At 45.8% G+C, this 26920-nt stretch overlaps 1 protein-coding gene across 1 annotated transcript in view; it reads right to left on the bottom strand.

Moving 5' to 3' along the window:
- Positions 1-25582, bottom strand: part of RIN3 (Ras and Rab interactor 3) — a 109104-nt gene extending 83522 nt beyond the window's left edge. The window contains exon 1 of the mRNA XM_048485228.1: positions 25145-25582. Within this exon, the coding sequence (XP_048341185.1) occupies positions 25145-25179 (35 nt within the window). The 5' untranslated portion in view covers positions 25180-25582. The remainder of the gene's footprint in view (positions 1-25144) is intronic.
- Positions 25583-26920: the final 1338 nt, after the last annotated feature.

Genomic DNA, 26920 nt, shown 5'->3' with positions numbered 1-26920 from the left:
GCTCACTGCCGAGCAGTCTGCCTTTTGAAGGGGGGTGGGGAGATGAGAGAATATGGCTTAATTAATCACATAGTAATTACACCAAAGAACTGTGCTTTATTTGACAAGAGTCGGCCAGCTAGCTCAGCTGGAAACAAGAAGAAATAGCAGGGATAATTTGCCTTCAGGGCCTCGTGGTAGTGAGGCAATTAGTTGCATCAGTGCCTTAACATATTTCTCTAGGAACAGGCAGCTAAATTACACGCTGCTTTACAACGCTGCGCTCAGTCTGAGGGGCGCTGCGCACTGTGAGCCAGCGAAGGGAAAAAACTGTCCTCTCCTTGTATTGTCGAAGGCTTTCACGGCCGGCATCACTGGGGTGCTGTGTGGTTTCCGGGCTGTATGGCCGTGTTCTAGCAGCATTCTCTTTGTGACTCACATACCAGGCTACTCTATTCAGAGGGCCTCACCTTTTGACATCACAGTATATATACTCCACTTGCTTTCCATTCCTACTATCAGATCCTCTGAAGATGCCAGCCACAGATGCAGGCGAAACGTCAGGAGAGAATGCTGCTAGAACACGGCCATACAGCCCGGAAACCACACAGCACCCCACTGTCCTCTCCTTACTGCTGGGTTGGTGAGACCAACAGAGACCTCAGAAGAAGTTCATCAGTCACATTCGACTGTGACTATCAGATGTGAGCCTGGCTCAAGCAACAGATGACTTGAACACCTGCTGAATAGATTCAGGCAGGAAGCCATGTTGGTCTGAAGCTGCAGAAAAAAGGTTGAGTCCGACACCACCTTTATTTATTTATTGGTTTTGTATGCTGCCCTTCCTCTCACAGGCTCAGGGTGGTTTCCAACATTCCATACTAATAAATACAATAAAATCTCAATTTCGCCAAGATTTAAAACCAAAACTAACTGGATTCCAAGTGCAGGAAAAAGCAATTCCATTTAAACATGAGGAATGACTTCCTGACAGTAAGGGCTGTTCGACAGTGGAATACACTGCCTCGGAGGGTGGCGGAGTCTCCTTCCTTAGGGGTTTTTCGACAGAGGCTGGATGGCCATCTGTTGGGAGTGCCTTGATAGTGTATTGCTGTATGGTAGGGGGCTGGACTTGATGGCCCTTGTGGTTTCTTCCAACTCTATGATACCCAATGGTAAAAGATACTTACAATTGCACACTGTACAGGAGAGTAAAAGGTTGGAAAGGGGGAAGCCAAGATGGTGGGAAATGGTTAGAATTTGATTTATAGGCAACCCTTCCCCACGGTGGACTCAAGGCAGCTTACAACGGAGTTAAAACACAATCAGCTCCTAACATACAACCCAATGGTGCCAAATCTAACTAAGGAGGAAAGAGAGGGATAGAAAAGGGAAGGGGAAAGGGAAAGGGAAGAAAATCTATTTGTATTGGCATGCACAGAAAAGCTTATAAGAAGAATAAAACTTTGTTGGTCTTAAAGGTGCCACCAGATGCAACTTTTTCACCTGCTGAATAGGTTTGCAAAGTTCCATTCCACCCACCACCTGCAATGCTGCTGAACCAAATGGATTAACATCTATTAACATTGTAGGATATTTTAGGCCCTTTCCCCACTTACCTTTGTCGGAGGGTTGCTGCGCGCAATTCCCAACGTGCGCAACGTGCGCAATTGCGCGGGGTCATCAAAAGGCACAATTTGAAAAGGCGCCAGGAATTACGCACGCTGAAGAGGCACGAGAGAGGCAGCATCGGGGCGGTTGCATTTTCGCCGCCCCTGAAGTGGGGAGTGCAGCTGGACCCCGCGCTACTTTAGGAGAGTAGCGCGGGGCTTAAGGTAAGTGGGAAAGGGGCCTTAGAAGTATTGTGGTGGTGTTGTTTTTTAGGATTGATGTATGTGCTTCCTTACTGGTTTTAACTGCATCTGCTTGCCAAGACGAGCAGAGGCACAACAAGCTGGGGGGGGGGGGGAAATAGGGCTGCCAACCTCCAGGTGGTCCACCATAGTAATCAAGGCAGGTGTACAACAGGTACTGTCACAAATATTGCACCAATGCGTACTCCAACTCACTAAGTGAATATCATTTCAATAATATCTTTCTATCACAAATGATAATTTCAAAAAGATCAAAAACAATTCCACAGGTAACAATTCCAGGTGGTGGCTGGAGATTCCCCACTATTACAACTGATCTCCAGGCAACAGAGATCAGTTCACCTGGAGAAAAGGGCTGCTTTTGAAAACGAAGTCTATGGCTCCACCCCCAAAATCTCCTGGTATTTCCTAACACAGGGCGAGCAACACGATTGCCTTAAAAGCTGAAGAAGAAGAGTTTGGATTAATACCCCACCTTTGTCTCCTGTAAGGAGACTTAAGGTAGCTTACAAGCTCCTTTCCCTTCCTCTACCCACAACAGACACCTTGTGAGGTAGGTGGGGCTGAGAGAGTACCGAAAAACTGTGACTAGCCCAAGGTCACCCAGCAGGAATGTAGGAGTGCAGAAACACATCTGGTTCCCCAGATAAGCCTCTGCCACTCATGTGTAGGAGTGGGGAAATCAAACCTGGTTCTCCAGATTAGAATCCACCTGCTCTTAACCACTACACCATGCTGGCTGTCTGATTATAATGAATTGCCCTGTTAGGAAAGGACAGGATGAAGCAACCTGAAGAACACTCACCAACGGGTCAACGAACAGATGAACAGTTCATGAACTCAGATCTTTGTTTGTGGCTTGCAGATAGGACAGGCACTAGATCTGATATGAAGCTCACTGGTGATCTTGGGCCAGTCATTCATTCTCAGCTTACATAATATCCACCTCTTGGGTTGTTGTGAGGATAAAATGCGGGAGAGAGGGCCATATATGCCACCCTACGTTCCTTGGATGTAACATGATGTAAGAGATAGCAATGGTGCACAACAGATCAGATGGTTGTGAATATATTGGCTGAAGCTATGTAAGGATCTCAGTCGTTCTTGTTTCCCTTACAGCCTAAACCTGACCTTGAAGGAGATTCTTTTGGCCGGGCGTCCGGCCAGGACCTGCACCAACGTTGTGAGAATGCTTATCTCGCTGTTGCATAGTAAATTCCGTTCTCATGAAGCGGGACAGGGGGGATGGGTTAGTCAGCATTATAACCTGTTGTTCGAGCGGGGAAGCTCATTCCTGCCATGTCGTGTGTGTGTGCTTTTCCAGGATGTCTGAATAAACGGACTTATAATCAAAAGCCTTTTTATTTCTGCTCTTTGGAATTCCTTACATTATGGCAGGAATCTAACTCATTTTTTGGATCTAACTCATTGTTTGGATCTCTGGTGTTCTAACATGCAGAGATTGAGTACTCTTGACCATGTGGAAGAGTACGGTAGCCCCCATAGAGGTTTGAGCCTTCCTTCAATCCGGATCGGGGAGATGATCGGTTTCGCTGGTGCCTCTCTCCGACCGGTCAGTTCGAGTCCTGCCTCTCTTCCCTTGGGGCGATGCGGCATGGTTCAGATGCGTGTGGAGATGCATGAGACTTTAGAGCTATCTATGGATCGGCGCCTGTTGACTGATTCATTTCCGCGACGCGTGGATTACAAACCCCAGATTCAGCCAGTCCCTGAGGAGTTTGGTTATCTACCATTCATGCTGACACCCAGAATCCATTGAAAGGTTCCTGGACAAATACTTGAGGACATTCCCCGAGAGAACGGCGGTGGCATAATTGCCGGGAGCTCGTCCCAAAGTTACAGCCGGAAGCGGGGCCGATGACGAGGGTTGGATGGAGAGTGATGGGAAGAGGGTTCCACACCACCTCGGCAGCACCAAACCCGGAAGCGAGCAATGGTCGATTCGAAATCATGGAGCAGTTGGGCGTGGAGGAAAAAACCATCAGAGGAACTGGATCGATCGAATCGTTACCCATGCCACCGAAGTGGGACGAATGCGGTAGCCATGCTGCGGGCGTAAAACTTGCCACCTGGGGCTGGCGAACTGTGGGAGGAGGGCGAGAATCTGCAGGACGTGAAAGTCTGCTTAAGGACGTGAAAAAACAGCGTAGAGGAAATCCAAATGAGTTGGACCCGTGAAGAAGCGTTGCGTCCAACAGTATCAACGGAATCTAGCGATTCATGACAAAGTGTGGATCAGTCCAAACTGGATTTACAGCATGTAGCGACAACATCAAAGCCATCAAACCCAGAATGAACTGACTTTAGCGTTACAGCGAGGCGAAAGAGCTAAATTGGATCGAGAGGCGGCTTTTGCCGCAGCGCGCAAGATGCCTTAACGCCAAAGGAAAGGGGAATTGGCTGAGCAGGGAGCAAACTCTCACGGCCGGTAGCGTGAGGCGTTGGTTAGAGCCCCAGTTGGTGCCTACACCTTCACCCCCGCACCGGCCCTCCCTCCTGCGAGGCTGACACCTCGCGGCCCGGTTCAACCTTTCAACCTAGAGGCTGCTCCTCCCAAGCGCCCTACTATCAGTACAACAACCAGGTTACATCGCAGCAGCAACCCCAGCACATACCTAGAAGCTGATTGAAAGAGGGTTCTAAGACCCCATCAGCTCGTTTGATGGTGCAGCGTCAAACTTCCTTACTTTATTCTGCTTCGATGCTCATATGCAAAATTTCGCCAGTCTATATCGTTCTGAGCAGCAATCACGAGACATTGGGTGGGTGTTGGATGGTAACAGCTGAGTGGTTTGTTTCTCTTTATAGTGCAGGGGGCGATACCGCGATGGCGGGCTTCCTCAAAGCGTTAGCATTGATTCAAGATCCCAATGCTGGCGATGCCATCCGATAGTAAAACCATCCAACAGAACCTTAACCGCTTTGCTGATTTTGCCCGTGAATTCAGCTGCCAGCGACAATGCTCCACCTGGACTGGCCCGACCGCATGAAATCACGATATTTTTTTTTCAAACAATGGATATTAAACTTTGTGAAACAGTGATCATATTAGGATCCATGGCGGCTAGCGGTTGGATCGAGCTTCGGCTCGCGGAGTTGCTATACTGTCTTGCCTGCCGGCTGGGCGGCCATGCCGAAACCAGCCAACATGCGGCCGACGCTAAATAAGCCGGCGGCGGCGAGACCCGCGTCGGAGCGCCGTGCGCCGTTTGGGATTGTGCCTCTATTAGCGGTCTGGCCACCTGGCTGCCTGCCCGAAGAAGCAGAAGCCTCCTCCCGGGGCCCCGCACTCCGATCTGCCAAGCCTCCACGCCAAATCCAGCCTGCTTAACTCAAGGATCGTCCAAAGCTACTTTTTTTAGTGAGGATGTGAAGAGGAAAAAAGAAACTTCGTAGTCTTTCAGCGGCACCACGTGGATCTTAATCCTTCTCCTGATCCGGTGGTGAAGGCAGCGGCGTACTATTTTGACTTCCTTAGCCAACCCCAGTAGAAACATATCGCATTTTGGCCTCTGCGCTTATGGACTCAGGTTGCTCACATCTTAAACGCAAGTGGCGAGGAACTTCGGTTTAGACCGAGGATTCCCTTGGTGAAGCCCATCCTTTCACCCAAATGGGCCGGTAGCCCACTGGGTGGTGAGGTCGGCCAGTTCAAAACCAACCGGTGCTATCGTTGCAACGATCATTGGGAAAAGATTAGTTTCATTCTTGCTCAGTTGCAGAAGCACTCCATTGTTTAGGTATGCCATGGCTACTTTTACCGCGAACCAACCTTCGTTTGGAAGGCCGAATCCTTCAATTCTCAGATCCCCCCTCTTGCGGAGATCCACATGGATGGGGAAAGATCCATCGATGGAAACAACCATCGCTACAGCTCAATGTGCGTAGGCTCCCTTGCCAGAAATCCCTGCGATATCAAGACCTATCTAGAGTTTTCAGGAACAGGAGTCGATCAGCTTCCCCATAGAGATACCGATTACCAAAGATCCTACTACAACCGGGCCCAATTACCTAGGGTAGGATCTATCGTATATGAGTCCACGAGGAAAAGAATCAGCGCCTTCTTAGATAAAAATTTGTATGAGTTTCATCACGGCGAACCACAAAACACCCATGCGCCCTGTTTTATTTGTTAAGAAAAGGGCCGGTTCGTTAAGACTGTGTACTGATTATCGTGGACCCCAATGCTGTTTCCATCTCCAACAAATCCTTTGCCCTTAATAAAAAGGACCTTTGGATGCCCTAGGCAAAGGCGGTTACCAAATTGGATTTGGGAAGCTTATTATCGTGTTCGCGCCATGAAGAGTCTGAACATTTAACAGCATTTAATGCAAAATTCGGGCAATATGAATGTTAATATTGCCCTTGGGATTAGCTGGGGCCCAGGGGCTTTCATGGCCTCATAAGCAGTATTACATGATTTATTGGCCTGAGGGAGTAGTAAGTATGTTGGATGATGTTTTGGTTACTCACAGACACTGGAAAGAGCATAGGGCTTTAGTCCGGGAAGTTTAGCGTTTACCCGGTAACTCACTCTTTGCCAAGTTGTCGTCTGTTCCGCAAACCTCCGCATAGACTACCTGGGCTGTCGAATATCCTCTGATGGTCTAGAAATGGACCCGGCTAAAAGTGGCGCAGTGGTTGACTGGCCTGCCCCACCAATAGGCGAAGTGCAATCTTTCCTTAGAGCTTTGCTAACTATGGTAACCCCATTCCCCATTTTGCAAACTTGCCTTACGCTCCACTGATCTTTTCGCTTTTAAAGGAAAGGGCGTAGCGTACCGAACCCCTCCTAATTACTTAGGAATGCCAATTAAGCGTTCAGCAGCTGAAAACAACTTTCGGGCCAATTCAGCACATCCGACCCTGACTTCCCTTTCGCCAGTTTCGCGTGGATGCTTGGACAAGGCTGGGCTGCCCTCTTACCGAAAAATAAAGACAATAAATTGGTACCGTGTGCTTGTTATCCAAAAAAATTTTTTCTGGTTCGAACTAAACTGGACTGTCGGAGATAAGGAAACGCTGCCATCAAACTTGCGTTGAAGCACTTAAGCCATTGGTTAGAAAGGGCCAAGCACCCTTTCAAGTCTGGTGGGATCATAAAAAATTTGGCTGCTTTCCACACCCCTCAAAATGTCCGCTAAACAATTCGTTGGAGCTGATTTTTTCTCACCGCTTTTTCCTTCTGGTCCATTTTCCCCGGTAAAAGCAATAAGCTGGCTGATGCATTGTCCGCCTCCCGGGGAGAGCGCATCCTGAGGATATTCCGCACCGTTCTCTCTCTCCCTCCCAGCTAGGATTGGTTGTCACCCTCACAATCCTCGTCACCCCCCCCTCCACGCCCGTCCCAGCCTCGTCTCCCTTCCTTCAAGACCTCCAGGAGGCGGGGATTAGCGAGCTACCAACAGAGGAAAAGATGCGCTTGCAGCGGAGGATGGTGTCTGGAAGGGGGGGGTGTTGACCGTTCCTCTCCCTCGAAGCAGGTTCTTCAAAGCGTGCCATGATGATGCTCGTCAGGCTGGGCACTTGAGGTTTTGTGAAAACTTCCTTCATCTATCGCCGCCAGTTTTGGTGGCGCTCTATCTTATAAGGGCGTTCGAGTCTTACATTAAAGGAGTGTTCCATATGCGGAGGCCAAGAGTCAATACCGAAGGCCTCATGGATTACCTGAAACCTATCCCGTTGCCTCCAACCCTGGCAGGAGTTATTTCAATGATGGATTTTATCACCCTGACGCGAGACAGTCAGGGAACCTTATTGTTGTGGGTGGTGGTGGATCTCTTCTCAAACAAAGCGTTTCATTCCTTGCACCACCATACCGTCAGCTCCCAAACTAGCCGGTTGTTCATTCCAACACATCTACGCCTGCATTCCTCTCCTGAGAAGGTGGTATCGGATCGTGGCCACCTCGAATTCATTTCTGTTTTGGAAGGCTTTCCTGGGTTGGGAACCACACCAGCAGTGTAGCCCTACCGTTCAAAGTGGCCGGGCAAAGTGAGCAGACGAACAGAACACTAGAGCAATATTGCGTTGTTATACAAACTACCATCAGGACAACTGGTGTGAATTGCTTCCCTTCGCCAGAGTATGTACAATAATGCAGTTCATAGCAGTACTGGCCATTGAAGTAGTCTCAGCCGATCCTTCCGCCGTTGCCCAGCTGCGGCGGAGTATTGCAATACAGAATTCAATCAATGGATTTTGTCACTGGCTGAAGGCTGGAAGTGGGTTCAGTCTACCTTAAAACAGGCTCCAAGAAGCCCAGTTTCAGGCAGATAAACACGGCTCAGAATTCCCCTTGCGTGTTGGAGCTTGGGTTTATTTGTCACTAAAACCTTCCAGGCGTGCATAAATACTCAAAAGGCAGCCCAAAGAATTTGTGGGTCCCGCTTTCAGATTACAAAAGTGATCAACGATGTTACTGCTTTCAGCCGATCACCTGAACTACTTCAATGCCATTCATCCCGTCTTCCATTCCAGCTTGCTCAAAGAGGCTCCGCTTCAGATGCCTGTGCGACCCTCCGGAACGCAGCCAGTTATAATTGATGGACATAAGCATTATGAAATAGGCGGCTATCCTGGACTCTGCATTTCTTTATGGCGTCTACAATATCTGGTGTCATGGGTTAGCTATTCTTCTGGCCATAATCAATGGGTGTATAAGGAGAATATTGATGCCTATCTTTAATTGTAGTTTTCACCAAGCTTTTCAGGACAAGCCGAGGGAAAAGGGAGATTTCTTTTAGGAGGCAGAGTGTAGGAACTCAGTGGATTCTTGTTTCCTTACAGCCTAAACCTGACCTTGAAGGGAGATTCTTTTGGCGGGCGTCCGGTAAGGGTCCTACCTGCTTGGTGTGAGAATGCTTATCTGCGGCTGTTGCATGGTAATTCGTTCTCATGAAGCGGGACGGGGAGATGGGTTGAAGTCAGCATTATAACCTGTTGTTCGAGCAGGGAAGCTCATTCCTGCCATGTCGTGTGTGTGTGCTTTCCAGGATGTCTGAATAAACGGACTTATAATCAAAAGCCTTTTTATTTCTGCTCTTTGGAATTCCTTACAAGCTACCTTTCTTTACAAAATGATATAATAGTCAAAGCGTAGTGTTCTTACAGGCGAATAATGCTCCCACAGACAGAACTATGCTCTGCACCCAGCTCCCCAGATTTCGAGATATACAGCTGACCTTAAGAAGGCTTATGGGCAGCCATAAGTCCATCCATGTATGGGAGGACTTGCCACCTTGGGCATATACCTTTTGACCTCCTGATGCTGCCGAAATAAAGGGGACTGTGGCTCCTCCCCTCTGCAAGGGGAAGAAAGAACACTTTTTTGAAGAAAGGGCATGAGAAAAATGCACTAGGTAAGAAAAATAGATCTGCTCTCCCACCTGCTGTGCAGCAAACTTGACATCCTAGACACATGTTAGAAAGTTGACAATCTCATCCTGTGTCCTCTTCTATCTCTAACACATAACAGCTCTTGCCATGTGGGTGCTAATGGAGGGGAGAGTTGTTGGAGTCGCACTCAATGGTATTGTATCCAACTTCCATGCATGAAAAGTTCCTGCCACATAGATCCTCCATGTGAATGAAATCTGTGCCTATTCGGGTTTATGTTTGTAGGCTCAGTTCAAATGGGACCATTGAGTGCAAAATGTGTCCGATAGGAGCATTCCCAGTCACCTTCTCCATGCATTCATTTGTTCCCTGATGAACATGAATGACTCTGTTATGATTAGCCAAAAGGTCCTGAAAGGATATGGGAATGTTCCTTGAAGTATGGAAGGAGAGACAAGTGATCGGCTGTGCTAATCAAAAGTCACACTCCGGAGAGGAAGTACCATGCAGGGGATTTTTCAAATCTATTGCATGAGTTTTAGACACTTGCTGCTATCATACAACCAAATTCCTGTATTTGATATGAAAGAAGGAAATGATAAGGTTGGCATCCCAGGGAAAATAATACTGAGGAGGCAAAGTTCTGCAGTGTCAAGGCCAGGCCATGCTTGGTGGACCTGCTGCAATTGCCAATTTGCATGATTCTGAGGTGGCAAAAGGCAACACCAGCTGTTATCATCCCCCTTTTGTAAGGACAAGAATGACAGATTATCCTTCAGCACTGAGCACCCAGCATACATAATCTAGGACATGGGAGCTGGTGCCAAGAGCACATGTGTCAGCGTGGAATCTCAGATGGCCCTAATACCTTCTCATAAAGACTGTGTCATCTAAGCAAGGGATAACAACACCTTATGGGACTCACATTAGAGCTCTTTTGGAATTAGGTAGCAGATACTAGTAAGCACAGAAAGTACTATTGTGAGCATCTGGCAACTAAACGTGCATGAAGGGAAAGCGGTGAAGTAAGAAATAAGTAAGTAGATTCTGTTATCAGTTAAAGAGGCATGTTGCGATTGGATACTGTCATATAGAATACCAGTTGGGGCTCTTGAATCTCAGTGATTTCAGTTTTAAGCCCCTTCTTAATTCTCCCATTGAAATCAATAGTGCTTGACAGTTAAATGGATTGTGCTCTAAATCTTTTTTTAAAATAACATTTATTTATTTTCCACAAACTACAATATGAAAACAACAAAAGATAGAAAATGAGAATGAAACATAGCTTAATCACAGTTGTAACTATGTAATGAGAGAGCCAATAGAATTATTATTATTATTTATTATTATTTATTGAATTTAATATACCGCCCTATCCCCGAAGGGCTCAGAATTATACCAGTGATATTCTATAATAGCATAAATTGATCATCTAATATTCAAGTGCACTTATTATTATATTCCAAGAATTTTTCTCAAACTTATAAATTCAGTCAAATTATACATTTCTTTTATGCTCCAGCATAGGTGTTGCAATATTAACACCCACTAGTGATTCTATGATTTAACACTAGATATCCTTATTTACATTTCATTTTTTCTTGCTTTTATGACTATTATGAGAAGTACATTTCCCATTTGTCTTGAAATTCCTGATTGGGTCTTTCACTGACCACACTCATTGCACTCCAGATAGGAAGACATTGCTCCGAATTTGCACTCAAAAATTTGCTGACCAAGTCATCGCTCCCCCTTCCCTGCTTCCATAACTCTTTTGCCTTTTTGATCTGCCTTCCAGTCATCACAGGATACCTGCAACAAATACAGGGTTCCAAAGTATTCTATCAACATTACTCATGGGCTTTAAGTCTTTGGAGTACTGCCTATTATTTTTGTGGCAATGACTGATCCGCACGTCATTAAAATGTCATCAATGTTTTTGCTCAGTCGGTTCAGACAGCATGAGACAATTAAAGCTGGTGGTTGAGAAAAGGTTGTCATTGCTGGAGTGGCAGAAATCGGGAATGTGCAGTTTTCCCCCTAGGACATTTGGTAATGCGTCCCACTGGAAAAGTCCTTAAAAGCAAAGAGAAGCTGGTCTGCTAGTTTCTATAAACTGCACTCCTCACACGCGTTTCTGGGTATTAATCTTAAAAGAAGTCAAACTCTATCCATTTCCCTCATCTGTTAAGTAAATTCAGTGCAGAGGACCATTTCTGTTTGCCTTGAGTGTGAGGGATGCATTTTTTAGAAATGACAGGTATGGAGTCATCCTCAAAGAACGTGTCCCCTGCAATCAAGGAAAACAGAAACTGCTCACCGCCTAAACAGATGGGAAATGGTTTGGATTTATCACCAGCCAGTGGTGTGTAAAGCTGGGCCAGCTCCCAGACTTGGAGTTATCTAGTTAGGTGTGGCATAATGTTGAAGGCAGAATGACTGAATCAGAAACTCCTGGAGATTTGGAAATCTACATTTTGTTGAGACAGCCCCCCGGGACTCATTCCTAAAAGAAGTGTACAGTGATGAAGGTGGTAAGGGAAGGGGAATTCTTCAGTCTTCGATTCTCTAGAGTTTACAAGACTAGCAACTCCTTCTAGGAAATTATGCATAAAAATATTTGTTATGGCTGCGGGCTTAGCATCGGGTTAAATGCAAGGGCAAACCAAGTGGGATTCATCTGCCAAGAAATACAATTAAAAACTCATTGGGTTTTTTTGTATAATTGGCACCCAATCAATTTAATACCACAAAAACAGATAATAAATCATTGAGAGAAGGAACGCTCGAGAAAGACAATAGCCACAAATCAGAAACAAGTGAGGGAATAAAAGGATAGAGTTAAGGAGGCCAGCTAAGTTTGTGGGGTCCCTCAGGGGGGAATTATTCCCCCAGTGTTAATTATATGAGGCCTCTCGCCCAGTTAGTCTGGAATTTCATGCTGGGGTGCATTCAATATGCAGATGACACCCAGCTGTATCTGTTGATGACCAGCTTCAGGCTGTCCCACATACTTTGGCTGGGTGTCTGAAGATGGTGAAATGATTGAAACTGAGTTGGCTGAAATTAAATCCATCAAAGATGGAAGTAATGTGGGATGGGTGGATCCAGATTTAGGGCAACGGCTGCCAATTTTGGACAGGGTGATCTTAACATCAACACCAATCATCAAGAGTCTGGGGGTGATGCCTCCCTTTCTACGGAGGCCCAGAGCCCTTCGGGGGAAGGGCGGTATATAAGTCTGATTATAAATAAATAAATAAATAAATAGGCAGGCAGGCAGGCAGGCAGGCAGGCAGGCAGGCAGGCAGGCAGGCAGGCAGGCATAGATAGATAGATAGATAGATAGATAGATAGATAGATAGATAGATAGATAGATAGATAGATAGATAGATAGATAGAGAGATAGAGATAGATAGATAGATAGATAGATAGATAGATAGATAGATAGATAGATAGATAGATAGATAGATAGATAGATAGATAGATAGATAGATAGATAGATAGATAGATAGATAGATAGATAGAGAGATAGAGAGATAGATAGAGAGATAGAGATAGATAGAGAGATAGAGAGATAGATAGATAGATAGATAGATAGATAGATAGAGAGATAGATAGATAGATAGATAGATAGATAGATAGATAGATAGATAGATAGATAGATAGATAGATAGATAGATAGATAGATAGATAGATAGATAGATAGATAGATAGATAGATAGATAGATAGATAGATAGAAGTCACAAACATAGCCAGGCTCATTCTGCACAGTATATTTATAACAAGTTGCAATCGTTATAAATTAACTTGTTTTCCCTTTTTATCAATGGAAAACAAATTCATTTATAACCACTGCAACTCATTATAAATATGCTGTGTGGAATGAGCCCTGGAGTGACATTTTTCCATCTTTGCCATACTAAGCAGCTGGTGCTCTATCTGTCTCACCCTAGCTTTGCCACAGTGATCCATGCAACTATCACCTCCAGATTAGACTACTGTAACTCCCTCTACACAGGGTTTCCCTTGAGACTGCTCCAGAAACTTTAACTGATCCAGAATGCAGCAGCAAGGGGTCTTACTGGGCTGGAACACTGACTCTATGTGCAGTCTCAGAGGCAGCCCAGTACTACAGGACAGAGACTGTGCTGGTTACCCTTGTAGACGATCTCCACAGACAACTGAATTGAGGCAGGTCAGTGCTGCTGTTATTACTCGATCTTACAGCACTGTTTGACATAGGTCCACTCTGCACGGGCCAAAAACAGCGCTCCTGGAACACCACGGCCTCTTTTAACCTCCCTGGGAAGACCCCCAAGAGACACACACAAGGGGTCTAATTACCCTAAATAATTGTGCTGAGTTTGAGCTAGTGGATACAATGGAGGTCGCATTAAAAAATATTTTTAACGACCTTCACTTCCACCTCACAGGATCTCATAAACACCCTGGCCTATAAGATGCTCCTGCAGCTACGTCATACACTCGCTCTAGTTGTCTAAGCTCCCGCTTCATCACCCAAAGCTCTGTGGTATGCCATGGGACTAAGTTGATGCAGGAGCAAAGACAACATCTGGGGTGATCTTGTTGATGGCTTCAGATAGACAACTATGCCCGCATAAATCTGCTCACCACCAAAGCATGAGGGGGTTGGAAATCCCAGACAGGACTTCAGGGCAAAGTGATCTGACCTCAACATTCTATCAATAGAGACTATATTAATGTCTACCGCATGCCAAAGATGAAGCCCAGCGTGTGGACTGCTCAGGGGCATAGCCCCCATGGGGACAGGGGGTCAACTGTCCCCGGGCACAACAGGTTGTGTGTTTTTTGCAAAATCACCTGCCCCCTTCTCCCCTACGCTGACCTGCAGGGGGCCTGATGGGGCAGATGTGCAGCCCCCCCACATTATGAAATGGCATGTACCTGCCCACCCCCCGAGCCCTGCCCCACGGGCTCCATGCAGGCTGGCTTTTGCCCTCCCCAAGCCCTGATTGCTGCTTTAGAAACAATGAAGGATTCTTGTTCATCATGCTCAATAGCACAAAGTGTTCAGATGGACAAAGGAAATGTGCTTGTTGCAGCTGTGGTAATCATTACCACAGAAGAGGGAGGGGGAGGAGCTTGCAACTACATCCAGAACTTATGCTGTGCCGTCTACTTGACCACAGCAACTTCCCTTGCTGTTGAGTGACAAACATACAAGCCACATTTGATTTCAGAGTGGGAAAAAAAGTAGCAAATCATGTTTACTTTGAAAAGCCATCTTGTATGATTGCCTCGATCAGAGTTCACCAGGACCGTACCTGTTATGTTAGACTTGCACAAAATTCCAGTTCATAATGCTGAACAAGTGACTATCCCAAAGGTTACAGAAAGCTAAATCTTGGCCCCTTGACTTCAACAGGGACATATTTCAGGGACAACCCCATTTGTTTAAACCAACAAGAGAGACTTAGCAAGTTTTTATTCTTTTGTAAGCTTTCACGGTCTACAAAGTGTGCTCTGGTGCATGAAAGCTTATGCTAGAATTAAAATGCAATCAGTTGTGGGGAGTTATTTCCCCCATTTTGCTACTGTACATGGAGTATTCTGTAAATGTGGAACAGCAAAAGGAGAAAAATGACTCCCCTTACCACCAATACACTATTTTGGAACAGAGAAGTGACAGGAGATGGGGGCATGTGGGCTGACCTTTATGGTTAACAGCCACTCCCACAGCTTCTGTATATCCTGCGATCTAACTCTTTAAATATCTGCACCTTCTTTTATGGGTAATAATTCCAAAATTGTGCTCTATTGGGAAACTAAGATGCCACTATGTTTTTAATTCTTACTCTGTGGTTAGCAATCTCTGATCCTTTCCGCACAGCAGAAATAAAATGTCCTGCAGACATTTTTAAAAGATCCGTTTTGGCTTTTTGTGTTTCCCTGCCTGCTGGCTGATGAAGCTCTGGCCAGTTTCAGAGTTGCACTCACCATTTGTGGGCTGCTGCAGAGATTCTCCTGTCTCTGCCATTTGGTGAAGGTTTTCCACAGAGGTTTGTGCTTATAGCTCACCTGTGCTGTTACCAGACCGACCTATTCTTACCGCTGGGAAAATTGAAAAATTATGCTTTCTAATAAAGTTAGATAAATGAACCTCTTTGCACCATACTACACCCTTCATGGAGCCAGAAAATGAAAGGGTATGTGTGTCAGTAACAAAACCACTCATTGGAAACAACCATTGCTCAAACAATCCTTTCCTCTCCTTTATTTTGTTTTAACATATATGTAGGCTTTCTTTATTTATTATGTTGTACATTCTTTGATGTTACATTAATATTGGCTTGATTTTAATAATGTTTGTAATCATTTTAGGAAGTTATTGTCTTTAGGTAGGATATATATAACATAACATATATATATTACGTCCTGGAATGTGGCAGAAGCCAACACCCAGGTAATCCCATCTTCAGCAGTGGCATAGGAGGTTAAGAGCTCGTGTATCTAATCTGGAGGAACCGGGTTTGATTCTCCACTCTGCCGCCTGAGCTGTGGAGGCTTATCTGGGGAATTCAGATTAGCCTGTTCACTCCCACACACACCAGCTGGGTGACCTTGGGCTAGTCACAACTTCTCGGAGCTCTCTCAACCCCACCTTCCTCACAGGGTGTTTGTTGGGGGGGGAAGGGCAAGGAGATTGTAAGCCCCTTTGAGTCTCCTACAGGAGAGAAAAGGGGAATATAAATCCAAACTCTTCTTCTTCTTCACCAACAAAAGGACCTTTTGACTTACAAAAGATGAACTGAGGGTGTGGACTGACTGTTGGAAGATGTCACCCTGTTTTGCTATTGGGCTATTTGAAGTTTTACTCTCAGGATCCAGAGGCTTATTGGACTGTTCACACTCTTACTTTCAGGATCCAGGAATTCATTGGATCATTCAAACTTTTCTTTGTCTGACACTCTCAAGAAAGCACCTCAGGCAAGAAGGGGCAACCTTTTCTTCTGGGATTTGATCTCATCAGCATTTACAAAAGGACTGTTTTCTCCCTTTGGTGTTTTAGGATATTTTCTCTGTATTAGGTGGAAGGGGACCACCACCACCCTTCCTGGTTTTGCACTGTGGGGGTGGGACTGCCCTACACCCCTTTCTGGGTTACTGGGGAAATGTATAAAAGGTAGGTATTCTGTTGAAGCCAGCATGTTCTTTGCTGAGCTGTTTTCGAGGGATCACTTGCCAATAAAGAATCTCCTGTTTTTGAAGAGTCTCCAGTCTCCTGCACCTTTCCTCTTTGCTTTGCTGCCAAGAGCTGAAATCACTTGAATCATCCCTAGATTCACTCAGAGGCCCCGTCCGCACATGCAGAACAATGCATTTTTAACCCACTTTCACGATAGTTTGCAGTTTGCACAATAGTTTGCAAGTGGATTTTGCTATTCCACACAGTAAAATCCAGCTTCAAAGTGCATTGAAAGTGGATTGAAAGCGCATTATTCTGCACGTGCGGAAGGGGCCTAAGTTACCGGGGCAGCGGTAACACTATGATGAACCAAAGGCAGTGGTGTAGTTATAAGGGGACCAGGGGCTGTACTGCGCACTGGATGCGTGCCAGTGGGTCACATGGGGGGTGAAAATCACGCCACCCCTCCCCCGCACCCCCATTAAGGAAGTGGGGAAGAGCAGGGGGAAGGGGCGGGGCACCATTTTGCCCCAGGTGCCACTTCCCCCCACTATGCCTCTAACCCAAGGGATCCTGTTTTGGAATACAGTGGCATCTCGACCACTTCAGCCAACCTTTGGGGTGCCTAGCAGTGCAGTGCCAAAACAGGGGAGCCTGTTTTGGGCATTGGCTCAGTGTACCTACATGGAAAAAGAATTTTGTCTGGAGTTGTCTCCCACCAAAGCAACTTGCATAATGCTTTTTTCACACCCTTCCTGACAGGATTAAGTCAACACAAAATACTTTGCCCTAGAGAGAGATCTCATACCCCAGTGAAGCCAATGGAGGTGCTAATGTGCTTCCCCACTTAATTTTATTTATTTATTTATTGTTTACATTTTTATACCGCCCCATCCCCATCCCCCTAATGTTGTCCTAACTAATGTTTCTTCCTCCAACTCATACCTTTAATGACCATCTTGTTTTGCACTGTCATTGTTTCACAGCTGTAATTTCATCAACTAGCTTCCCCCTTGGAGACACTCCCAAGCCTGGAAACATCAGGCTGATGTCTCAACATCAACAACCAACCATTAAGGTTGGACCAACAACCCAACCATTAAGGTTGGACCAACAACCCAACCATTAAGGTTGATGTCTAACCCTTGTCCTTCCCAGGAAAGGCAGGAAATACCTTTAGGGGATTAATGATCACTCTGCAAAACCCTGAAGGTCTGTTTTTCCCTATAAGAAGCCCACTCTCCCAATAGAGTGTTCAGTATCTCTGGACAACTCTCTGTGATACTGTTCCACGGTGCTGTTCTCCCAGAGCTAAGTGCAGGTCACTCCGTTCTGTACATTGGACCATTCTGCTGTAGGATCAGGTGACTATTTCGAGTCATCATAGCTTCAACAACACGTCATCAAAAATTTAAAAATGGAAAAACCACGCATTGCCAAAATCAGCAGGAAAAACTGAGTTCAATTGTATACTTTAATGACTTAAAAAGGCGGGTTGCCACAAAGTCTGCAGAGCAAACATCCCAGGGAATCTTCACCAAATGGCAGGCTGCATGGAGGAATCAAGCAGCAGAAAATGGTGGGTGGGGGGAAATTAATGTAGAAAGCTTATAAATTGGGTGAGAAAAATAAAACACTTCCTTATTCTAAAGAGGCAAGGGAAAACGAGGTAACAATGACTGGCGGGGGGGGAGATAGCTAGTTTAGAATTTTCTTTAAAAAACACACACCCCGGGTTGAGTAGAAATAAAACATCCTGAAGACATCTTGGGGAAAAAACTGTGAGAACTTCCTCCCCCAAATGCTTCTTTTAATGTCTTCAAGATATTTTATTAGTGCTGTGAAAAATGTACCAATGACTGAATTGGGAAGAAGTCTCTCCACAATTGCAATTGTAATGATGATAGAGTGTGATAGTTAACAAGTCTGTGAACTGTCTTAAATCCTAAAGAACTATTTCTGGAACTATAAGCAATCAATACTTTCAGTAAATCAAGAAATACATGTGAGACTTCTATTTTTGACATTTAATCTTGAATTTATCGAAATGCAGACCTTTGAAACTCATGGTCAATTTTGCCCCCTTTCTTCTAAAATTTCTTTCTTCTTTGCCCTTTTCTGAAAGTGATTCTTTCTTCTTTGCCCTTTTCTGAAAGCGATTCCATCCAGTTCTCTGTGTGTATTGCAACATTTGTCCAGGTAAAGCAAAATGACAAGTTTCTCTCGAATGTATTTGTTTCCATTCCTTCCCAATCATCTCAGCATAGGTTTTTCTGTTGTATGTGGCACTGTGATGTCCGGAAACCTTCAGCCAAAGAAATAGTGTTCCCTGGAGTACGGAAGACAAGAAGTCTTTGCAGTGCCTGGCATGCTATTTTCCCCCTACTTGGTTAGGAAAGGTTTTGCATGGTGATGTCATCTTCCTCTGATTGTTTTCAGTAGGAAACAGGAGCACCTTTTGGTTTGGGAAGGGGATCTGAAAAGCCCGAGTTCAGTCTAACATACAGTATGACCCCTCCCCCAGCTGCAAGAGTGGTTTTTCACCATTTTTATGACCAATTCCTCTCCATAGCACCAGCTTCTTCCAGCAAGTCGTCTAACATTCTTTGTCCACACCCATTAGCTAAACATCTTCAAACTGTCCATCAAACCCCACTGAAATCATATAAAATCTTAACTCAAAATCCCTTTAAAAATCACAAGATCAGCTTTAAAAATCTTGTAACATTTATAAGGTATTGTAATAATTTCTTAAGAAAAAAAAGTCTGAATGCCCTTGTGGGTTTGTGATTTCCTGACTTGTTCTGACACCAGTTTAGCAAACCACATTGTGGTTACTGAGTCATTCACTTGCATATTCATTTCATAATAATTTCTTGTTTTCATATGGATCTTACATTGTTACAGCTACAAACACATCTTTATACTGCGGAAAATCCTATCACCTGCATCCATTTTGAGTGACTCCATGGAAGGACAGGACTACCTCCCCAGTGGGAAATTCCTACAAAGGTCAGGTGGTGGCAGCAGTTACGCTGAAGAGAAAGAAAGCCCCTTCCAGTAGAAGTTGGGAAACCCTGTGGGAGGACTGGGTGGATAGGGACTGCAGGTCAAACCAGGCCTGTTCTGCCACACCCCTGTATACAAACACCTGTGTCTCTATCCCCTGGTCACCAGTCCTTCCACTGCTTGCACTTAGACTCATTCATACTGCCTGCATGCCCCTTTCTCTAGGGCACTGAGTGGGTATGTGTGACTGAGAGGAATTCTACCATGGCCTGTAGGAGTGGTCGCTGTTGCACTTCACCCACATGCCCTTTCCCATCATGCAACTGTGAGAACATGATGGAAAAAGTGCTTGCAGGTAAACGTGTAGTAGGATAGGCAGTCAGATGAGTGGGGCATTGGTGGCAGTAAGGCCCATCAGGTAGCTGCTCCAGCTCACATTATGTTGTTGCAAGCAGGTGCATTCTAATCTGGAGGAACCGGGTTTGATTCCCCGCTCTGCCACCTGAGCTGTGGAGGCTTATCTGGAGAATTCAGATTAGCCTGTGCACTCCCACACACGCCAGCTGGGTGACCTTGGGCTAGTCACAGCTTTCCGGAACTCTCTCAGCCCCACCCACCTCACAGGGTGTTTGTTGTGAGGGGGGAAGGGCAAGGAGTTTGTGAGCTCCTTTGAGTCTCCTACAGGAGAGAAAGGGGGGATATAAATCCAAACTCTACTCTTCTAAAATAGAGTAGAGCAAATTCCAAAGGCAAGGTGCCACCTTAGAAAAACCTGTCTCTAGTTACCACCTGCCTTACCCACAGAAAACAAAGCTTGAGAAGTTTATTGTAATTGGTGGGCTGGATAATATGGGAAACTATTTATGGCCTTAAAGGTAACAAACCATGCTTTAAATTGTACCTTGAAACTTTGTAAACTTAAAAATAACCTTGTTCAAGGCACATGTGAGCAATTCCACATAGAAAGTTGGCCTTGGTAAGAAAGTTTTACAAGGTTGTTGGGAAACAAGAGGTAATTTTCCATTCATGTCTTTGAAGACTAACTAAGAAACATAGCAGCCCCAACCATGGCAAAAAACCCTGGTTATAGATAAAAAAGCCTTTCTTTTATGAGCACAAAAGTTTAGCTGTACAAACAGTGTAAGTCCAAGGAAGTACAAGTTTAAAACATTGGCCCTTTGTGCCCTTGCAGTTTGTGGTATAGCTCTATGCTTCGCTGCGGGGTCTCCCCGCATTTCCTTGTTTACACATGAAGAGGTGCCCCACTATTTCCCCCCAAATTAGCCACCATTTTGCCTGACCCCTGCTTCTAAACCAGGAAGTTATTCGCCCACTCTTATTGGTCAATTGTGCTTAGCACAAATATTTTATTTATTTATTTATTTATTCGTTCCACTTTTATACCGCCCTCAGGGCGGTTTACAACATAATATAAACAAACGGATAAACAAAATAAAATATTAAAATTCATCAGTTAAAATGCAGCGTTCTAAATTCATAATCAATTAAAAACAGATGGCGTTCGACCATTAACTCCTCAACTCCTCTGAGAGGGGAACAGCGGATCTCAGTTGTTAATGGGCACCTATCAGCAGCCGGCCTCCCCAAAAGCCCGGCGGAATAACTCAGTCTTGCAGGCCCTGTGGAACTCGTTTAGGTCCCGCAGGGTCCGGACAGCTGGTGGGAGAGCATTCCACCAGGCAGGGGCCAGGGCCATAAAAGCCCTGGCCCTAGTGGAGGCCAGCCGCATCATAGAAGGGGCGGGGATCTCCAGTAAATTGGCCTCTGCCAAGCGCAGAGACCGACGTGGGACATATGGGGCCAGACGGTCCCTGAGGTACGAGGGTCCCAGACCGCGTAAGGCCTTAAAGGTTAACACCAATACCTTGAAGACGATTCGAATTCAACTGGGAGCCAGTGCAAACGGTGCAACACGGGCGTGATATGATCTCTAGAGGCACCTCCCGTGAGCAAACGAGCCGCCGCATGCTGGACCAGTTTCAGTTTCCGGATCAGCCTCAAGGGTAGGCCCGTGTAGAGCGAGTTGCAATAGTCTAATCAGAAAGTGACCGTTGCATGAATCACTGTGGCCAGATCCGCCTGGGAGAGGAAGGGGGCCAGCCGCCGGTCCTGGCGAAGATGGAAAACGCAACCCGGGTTACATGGGCCACCTGGGTCTCCATAGAAAGAGACGAATCCAGGTGGACCCCAGGCTGCTGGACCGAGGGCCGGTGCCACCGAGACCCTCCCACGCCGGGCGGGTTGAGCCCTCCGCCGGGCGGCCTAGCCAAAGGATCTCCGTCTTTGCTGGATTCAGTTTTAACCTACTCTGCATCAACCAACCAGCAACTGCCTCCAAACAATGCTGTAGAGCTGCAGGGGCGGTGTCTGCTCCCCCCTCCATCGACAGAATGAGCTGGGTATCATCAGCATATTAATGGCACACCAGCCCAAAGCTCCGTACCAGCTGAGCAAGGGGTCGCATATCGATGTTAAATAACAGCGGGGACAATAGCCCCTGAGGCACACCGCAATGAAGCGGGCACCTCCGGGAAGCTTGGTCCCCGCACCACACTTGCTGACTCCGGTCCCGGAGGAACGAGGCAATCCATTGAAGGACAGTGCCCCGCACCCCGGAGACGCCAGGCGGGTGGGTCAAAATGATCGGTCAACCACATCAAACGCTGCGGTGAGATCCAACAACACCAGCAGCGCCGATCCGCCTCGGTCAAGCTGCATACTGAGCGTATCTGTGACGACGACTTAATGGCAGAACAGTTCTCCGTCCCATGCCCAGCACGGAAGCCGGACTGGAAGGGATCAAAGGCTACTGTGTCCTCCAGAAAACCCTGAAGCTGCTCCAACACCACTCTCTCAATTACCTTCCCCAGAAACGAAAGATTCGAAACGGGGCGGTAATTGGCCGGATCACTAGGATCTAACGACGGTCTTTTTAAGAGTCGGCGGACCACTGCCTCCTTCAACCCACCCGGACAAACTCCTTGCTCAAGGGAGCAATTGATGATAGTCAACAGGTGGGGTCGTAGCTCCTCCCGGCATGCTTTAATAAGCCAGGAGGGGCACAGATCCAGAGGACAAGTAGTAGGTCTAACAGCAGCTAGGGCTCTGTCAACATCGTCTTCAGAGAGCAGGGAAAACTGGGCCAAACAAGGGCCAAAAGACGGCAAGGGAGCCTCCAGTTCACTAATTGTCTCCAAGGTGGCAGGGAGGTCCTGGCGGAGCGACGCGATTTTATCTGCAAAATAGCTCATAAATGCCTCACAGCTAATAGCCAATTGATCATTTTTTGAACCCTCTGACAAAGAGGTAAGGGATCAAATAATGCGGAACAATTGTGCTGGGCGAGAGCTAGCAGACGCGAGAGAGGAGGAGAAGAACACTCTCTTCGCCTCCTTTGTCGCCATCTCATAGGCCTTCATAAACGTCCTATAAGATGTTCGCGCAGCCTCGTCACGAGACTTCCTCCACACTCGCTCTAGCCGTCTAAGCTCCCGTTTCAAACAGCGTAGCTCCTCTGTATACCATGGAGCCAGCCGAGAACGGGGTCGAAGAGGGCGTCGGGGAGCAATGACCTCGATGGCATCTAATAAGACTTCCTGATTCTCCATCCCTGCAGATACTCACTGAAGGTTTCCCCAGAATGTTTGCTCTGCATGTTCCACTGCTGGGCACCTTTTCAGCCTGAAAAGTACATGGTGGAATTCAAATAATTTAATAACCAGTTCTGGTGGTGGGATTAAAATGATTTAACAACTGGTTGCTTACGAGCACCATTTTAACAACCGGTTCTGCCGAAGCGGTGCAAACCTGCTGAATCCCACCACTGTGTACTCAGCTGGGCCTGCCGATTCCGGCAACATACAATTTTCAATGAGCTGTCTTCGAAGGTGCGCAGATGCGATTTGACAATCGGCATGGGTTCTGAAATCATGTCTATGTGTCTTCAGAGACAACTCATCAAAAATAAAAAGGGAAAAACTATATATTGCTGGAATCGGCAGGATGAGCTGAGTACAACCATGAACTTTTCAGGCTGAAAAGGTGCCCAGCAACAGAGCCTGCTGAGCAAACGTCCTGGGGAAACCTTCAGCAAATAGCTACATGCTGTGGCACCATAGCTACAGCAAATAGCTGCATCACTGTGGCACCATAAAATGTCAGGCATGAGAGCTTTAAACTCAGGTGGGAGAAAATGGTGGGCCTGGGAAAAACCCCTCTTTCTCCTCGGATGCCTTTTTTGTCTGTACTGTCCAGACAAAAAGTAAGGAGGCAGCTTTTTTAAAGTCGTCTCCAGGAAGTGTTATTTGTGCTGTGCATAATCGGCCTTTGTTGCTGTTTTTTTCCTAAGGCCATTTTAATAATTATCACAGGCACAATAGATTGAAAATATTTTGTTAAATTAAAAAAAAGAAGCCCCATTGGTCCACCAGACATGCTGGGGTAGGAGTTGCCAGAACTGCCCCTGCAAGGGTGGGGAAAGGCAGGGAGGAATGGAAAGGCTGGCCAAAGCAGAACACTCACTGGTGGAGTTTCCTGCACTTCCCTGCACTTTGCCAGCTCCATGAGGCTTCTCTGATCTCCATCATAGTGAGTCCTGACTGGGAGAAACACGTGTATAATTAAGAATCTGACCTAAAGATAATATACACTGGACCCGAAGAGACCAAACATGCACAAAAGGCCAAACTGTAATATACATATACACCAGAAGCAAGAGTGGGAATGACAGCAATTGGAGGACAATAAAATTATTCTCGCTTTACAGCCATATATTTCACCACGTCAAACACAAACCATCATTACTCCTTCCTGGTTGGCATCCAGTCCCCTCAAAATGGCATATGCAACTATCTTCATTTGTGTAATAATGCATATACAGCCCCCACCCCATCACAAATATTTAATATACTGTTGTGGAGATTGAGACTATTGGTGACGATTCTGGTACTAGCCAATAGGCACTGAGTTATTTCACTTCCCCACTCCAGTTCAACCTTAATTGCTGCAGAACTTGCAGAGTTTGTTTGCCTCGAACCCAGCCCATGGAACAAAAATGTGCATTTGCTTAGAGAACTGTAAAAATGTTACATGTGCATTCTTGCCTGATACCTCAAGATCCTGCATCCTGCAATAGTGATCTGCTTTCATGATAGTATTTTCCTCCTGACCCTGCTTTCACGCCTTTACAAGCAGCGAGATGCAGAAATATAACAGGTGAAGCCACAGAGCTCAAATGTTAAGAGAAAGCCTCACCTGCTTAATTTACAGATGTCAAGCAGCTGTCAAAAGCAGGGTTCATTACAGAGGTGGGAGAGCAAGTCCTACCAATTGAGCCACATCCACATAAACAGACAAAACTAAACTCAGCCTCCTCTTTGGATGCATAGAAAAGCTCTGCTGTGTTTCCAGATACACAGACTCACAAGTTGGAGACAGAACTCTTTCTGCTCAGTTTTTCCCTCCCTTTCCCGCTCTGCTTTCCTGGCCATGAGATTTCTGCTGTTTCCGAACACTTTAAAAGAGACATTTATTAGGACTAGGCTGAAGGAAAGGCAGTGAATTTCAAGAGCTGCAGTTACTCTGTGGATACCTCTGCATAAGCCTGCAAGCAGATAGGAGGGAAAGCTTTTCCCCAGAGAGCAGAGAGGCGCAAGAGTGGTGGTGGTGGGGAAATCACCTTTTACTTCAGGGTAGTGGGGGAGAGAGAACTTCTACGGTTTCAGGACTCACCTTTCTCCCTGCTTGCTCTCTGATGTTTTCATCATCACAGTGAGATTGCGAAGGTGCGTCTCCCTTCAGACTCCTTTTAGATCTTCCTTGCGAAGAAACTCATACCTTGGCATTTCCTGGCAAAGCTTCCACACCCTTCCGTCCTTTTCTCTATGAAATCTACAAATTCCACACGAATGAAACCCGAGCACTTCTTTCCTCCCTCTTTCCCTTGTTTTTCAAAAGACTGCGGTGAGAATGAACTTCCAAGTATATGTGCTTTTAGCCTCTCTCTTTTTCTACTTCCTGTATTTATGCGAACAGGGGCTTTCAGGAAGAGGCAGTCCTTGGTGGTCAAGGGTGTTTTTTCCCTCATCAACCCATTTTTAGTCATGAACCTTCCCTCAGATGGTTAGAAAGGAGGGTCTGGGACTGTGAGTTGCTGCATTTGCGCTCGGCTTTCCCGTGAAGCTGAGAACGGAATCAGGGAAGGAGGGATTTATTTTGTCAGCCCTACAGGTACATCTGGAGCTGAGGCAGCTGGAGTACAAGGAACTTTGGAAGGGAATTTCTACAGTCACACATTGTCCGTCTGCAAATTCCAGAGGCATGTGTATTTGTGTTTGAGCGAGTAACTGGAACCAGATGGAAGCTGGAAACCCTCACACAGCTTACAGAGGACCTGCAAGAATGTAGCGTGTAATGCCAGAGAAACAGATTCCTTACGATACCACCTTAATGTTCCTGAGCTTGCTACTACATTGTTGTTGTCTAATATATACAAATATAAAACACCTACACATATGCTAGTGTGCAGCATTTCTGGATGGGTACACTCTGTATTCGTTAAGTGGCATCAAGTCGTTGCTGACTGATGAATTAATGACCTCCTATGAATTAATGACCTCCAAAATGTCCTATCATTAACAGCCTTGCTTAGGTCTTGCAAACTGAGGACCATGGCTTCCTTTACGGAGTTGATCCATCTTATGCAGAGTCTGCCTGTTTTCCTGCTGTCTTTGACTTTTCCTAGCAATTTTGCCTTTTCATCATTGGGTTTTCAAGGTAAGAGATGATCAGAAGTTATTTACCATTGCCGCCTTCTGTGGAGTACTAACCAGGGTTAGCTGAAGTGGCATTGCTGTTGAACAATAGCCATTCAAAATTACTTTGCACAACCAGCTCTGACATAAGGCCAACTGTACGTGTGCAGTAGCCATCAACATTAGCATTCTCGTTTGAGAAAGCTTGTAATAACGTGCAACATGTCTGTGTAGAGAACGATTCAAAGTACAGTGGAACCTCGGTTTTCATTGGTAATCCGTCCAAAAAGAATCAATGAAAACCGAAACTGATGAAAACCGAGGCAAACTTTTCCATAGGAATCAATGTAAATCCAATTAATCCGTTCTAGGCACTCCAAAAAACATAGCAAAAACACATTTTTGGGTGAATAAACATAGTGTTTAATGCTGAAAACAGTAACAAACAATAACACCAGGACCAGCTTCAGAGCCAGTGGACCAGTTTTAAGATTTGTCTGAAATGGGGCAAGACATTGTCATTGTCATTAAACATTGTCATTAAACAAGTTGCAGACATGGCCTGCAACAGCTTTGTCCGGGTGATTTTTCTCCACAAACACCTGCACCTTACTGCAAATCGATGAAAACCGAGACACATTTTTCACCTTTTAGCTCTTAACACCCGAGTCCTTCTATCTAATAGGACTCGCCACTCCCTCCCTCTTAGGGGAGGATTTAAAATTAGGGTATTTGGACGCCTCTTATTATTCTA

This window comes from Sphaerodactylus townsendi, linkage group LG02, assembly GCF_021028975.2.
Source record: "Sphaerodactylus townsendi isolate TG3544 linkage group LG02, MPM_Stown_v2.3, whole genome shotgun sequence".
Lineage (NCBI taxonomy): Eukaryota > Metazoa > Chordata > Lepidosauria > Squamata > Sphaerodactylidae > Sphaerodactylus > Sphaerodactylus townsendi.
The sequence above is the reverse complement of the archived record's forward strand: the minus strand, read 5'-3'. Positions and strand labels throughout refer to the sequence as shown.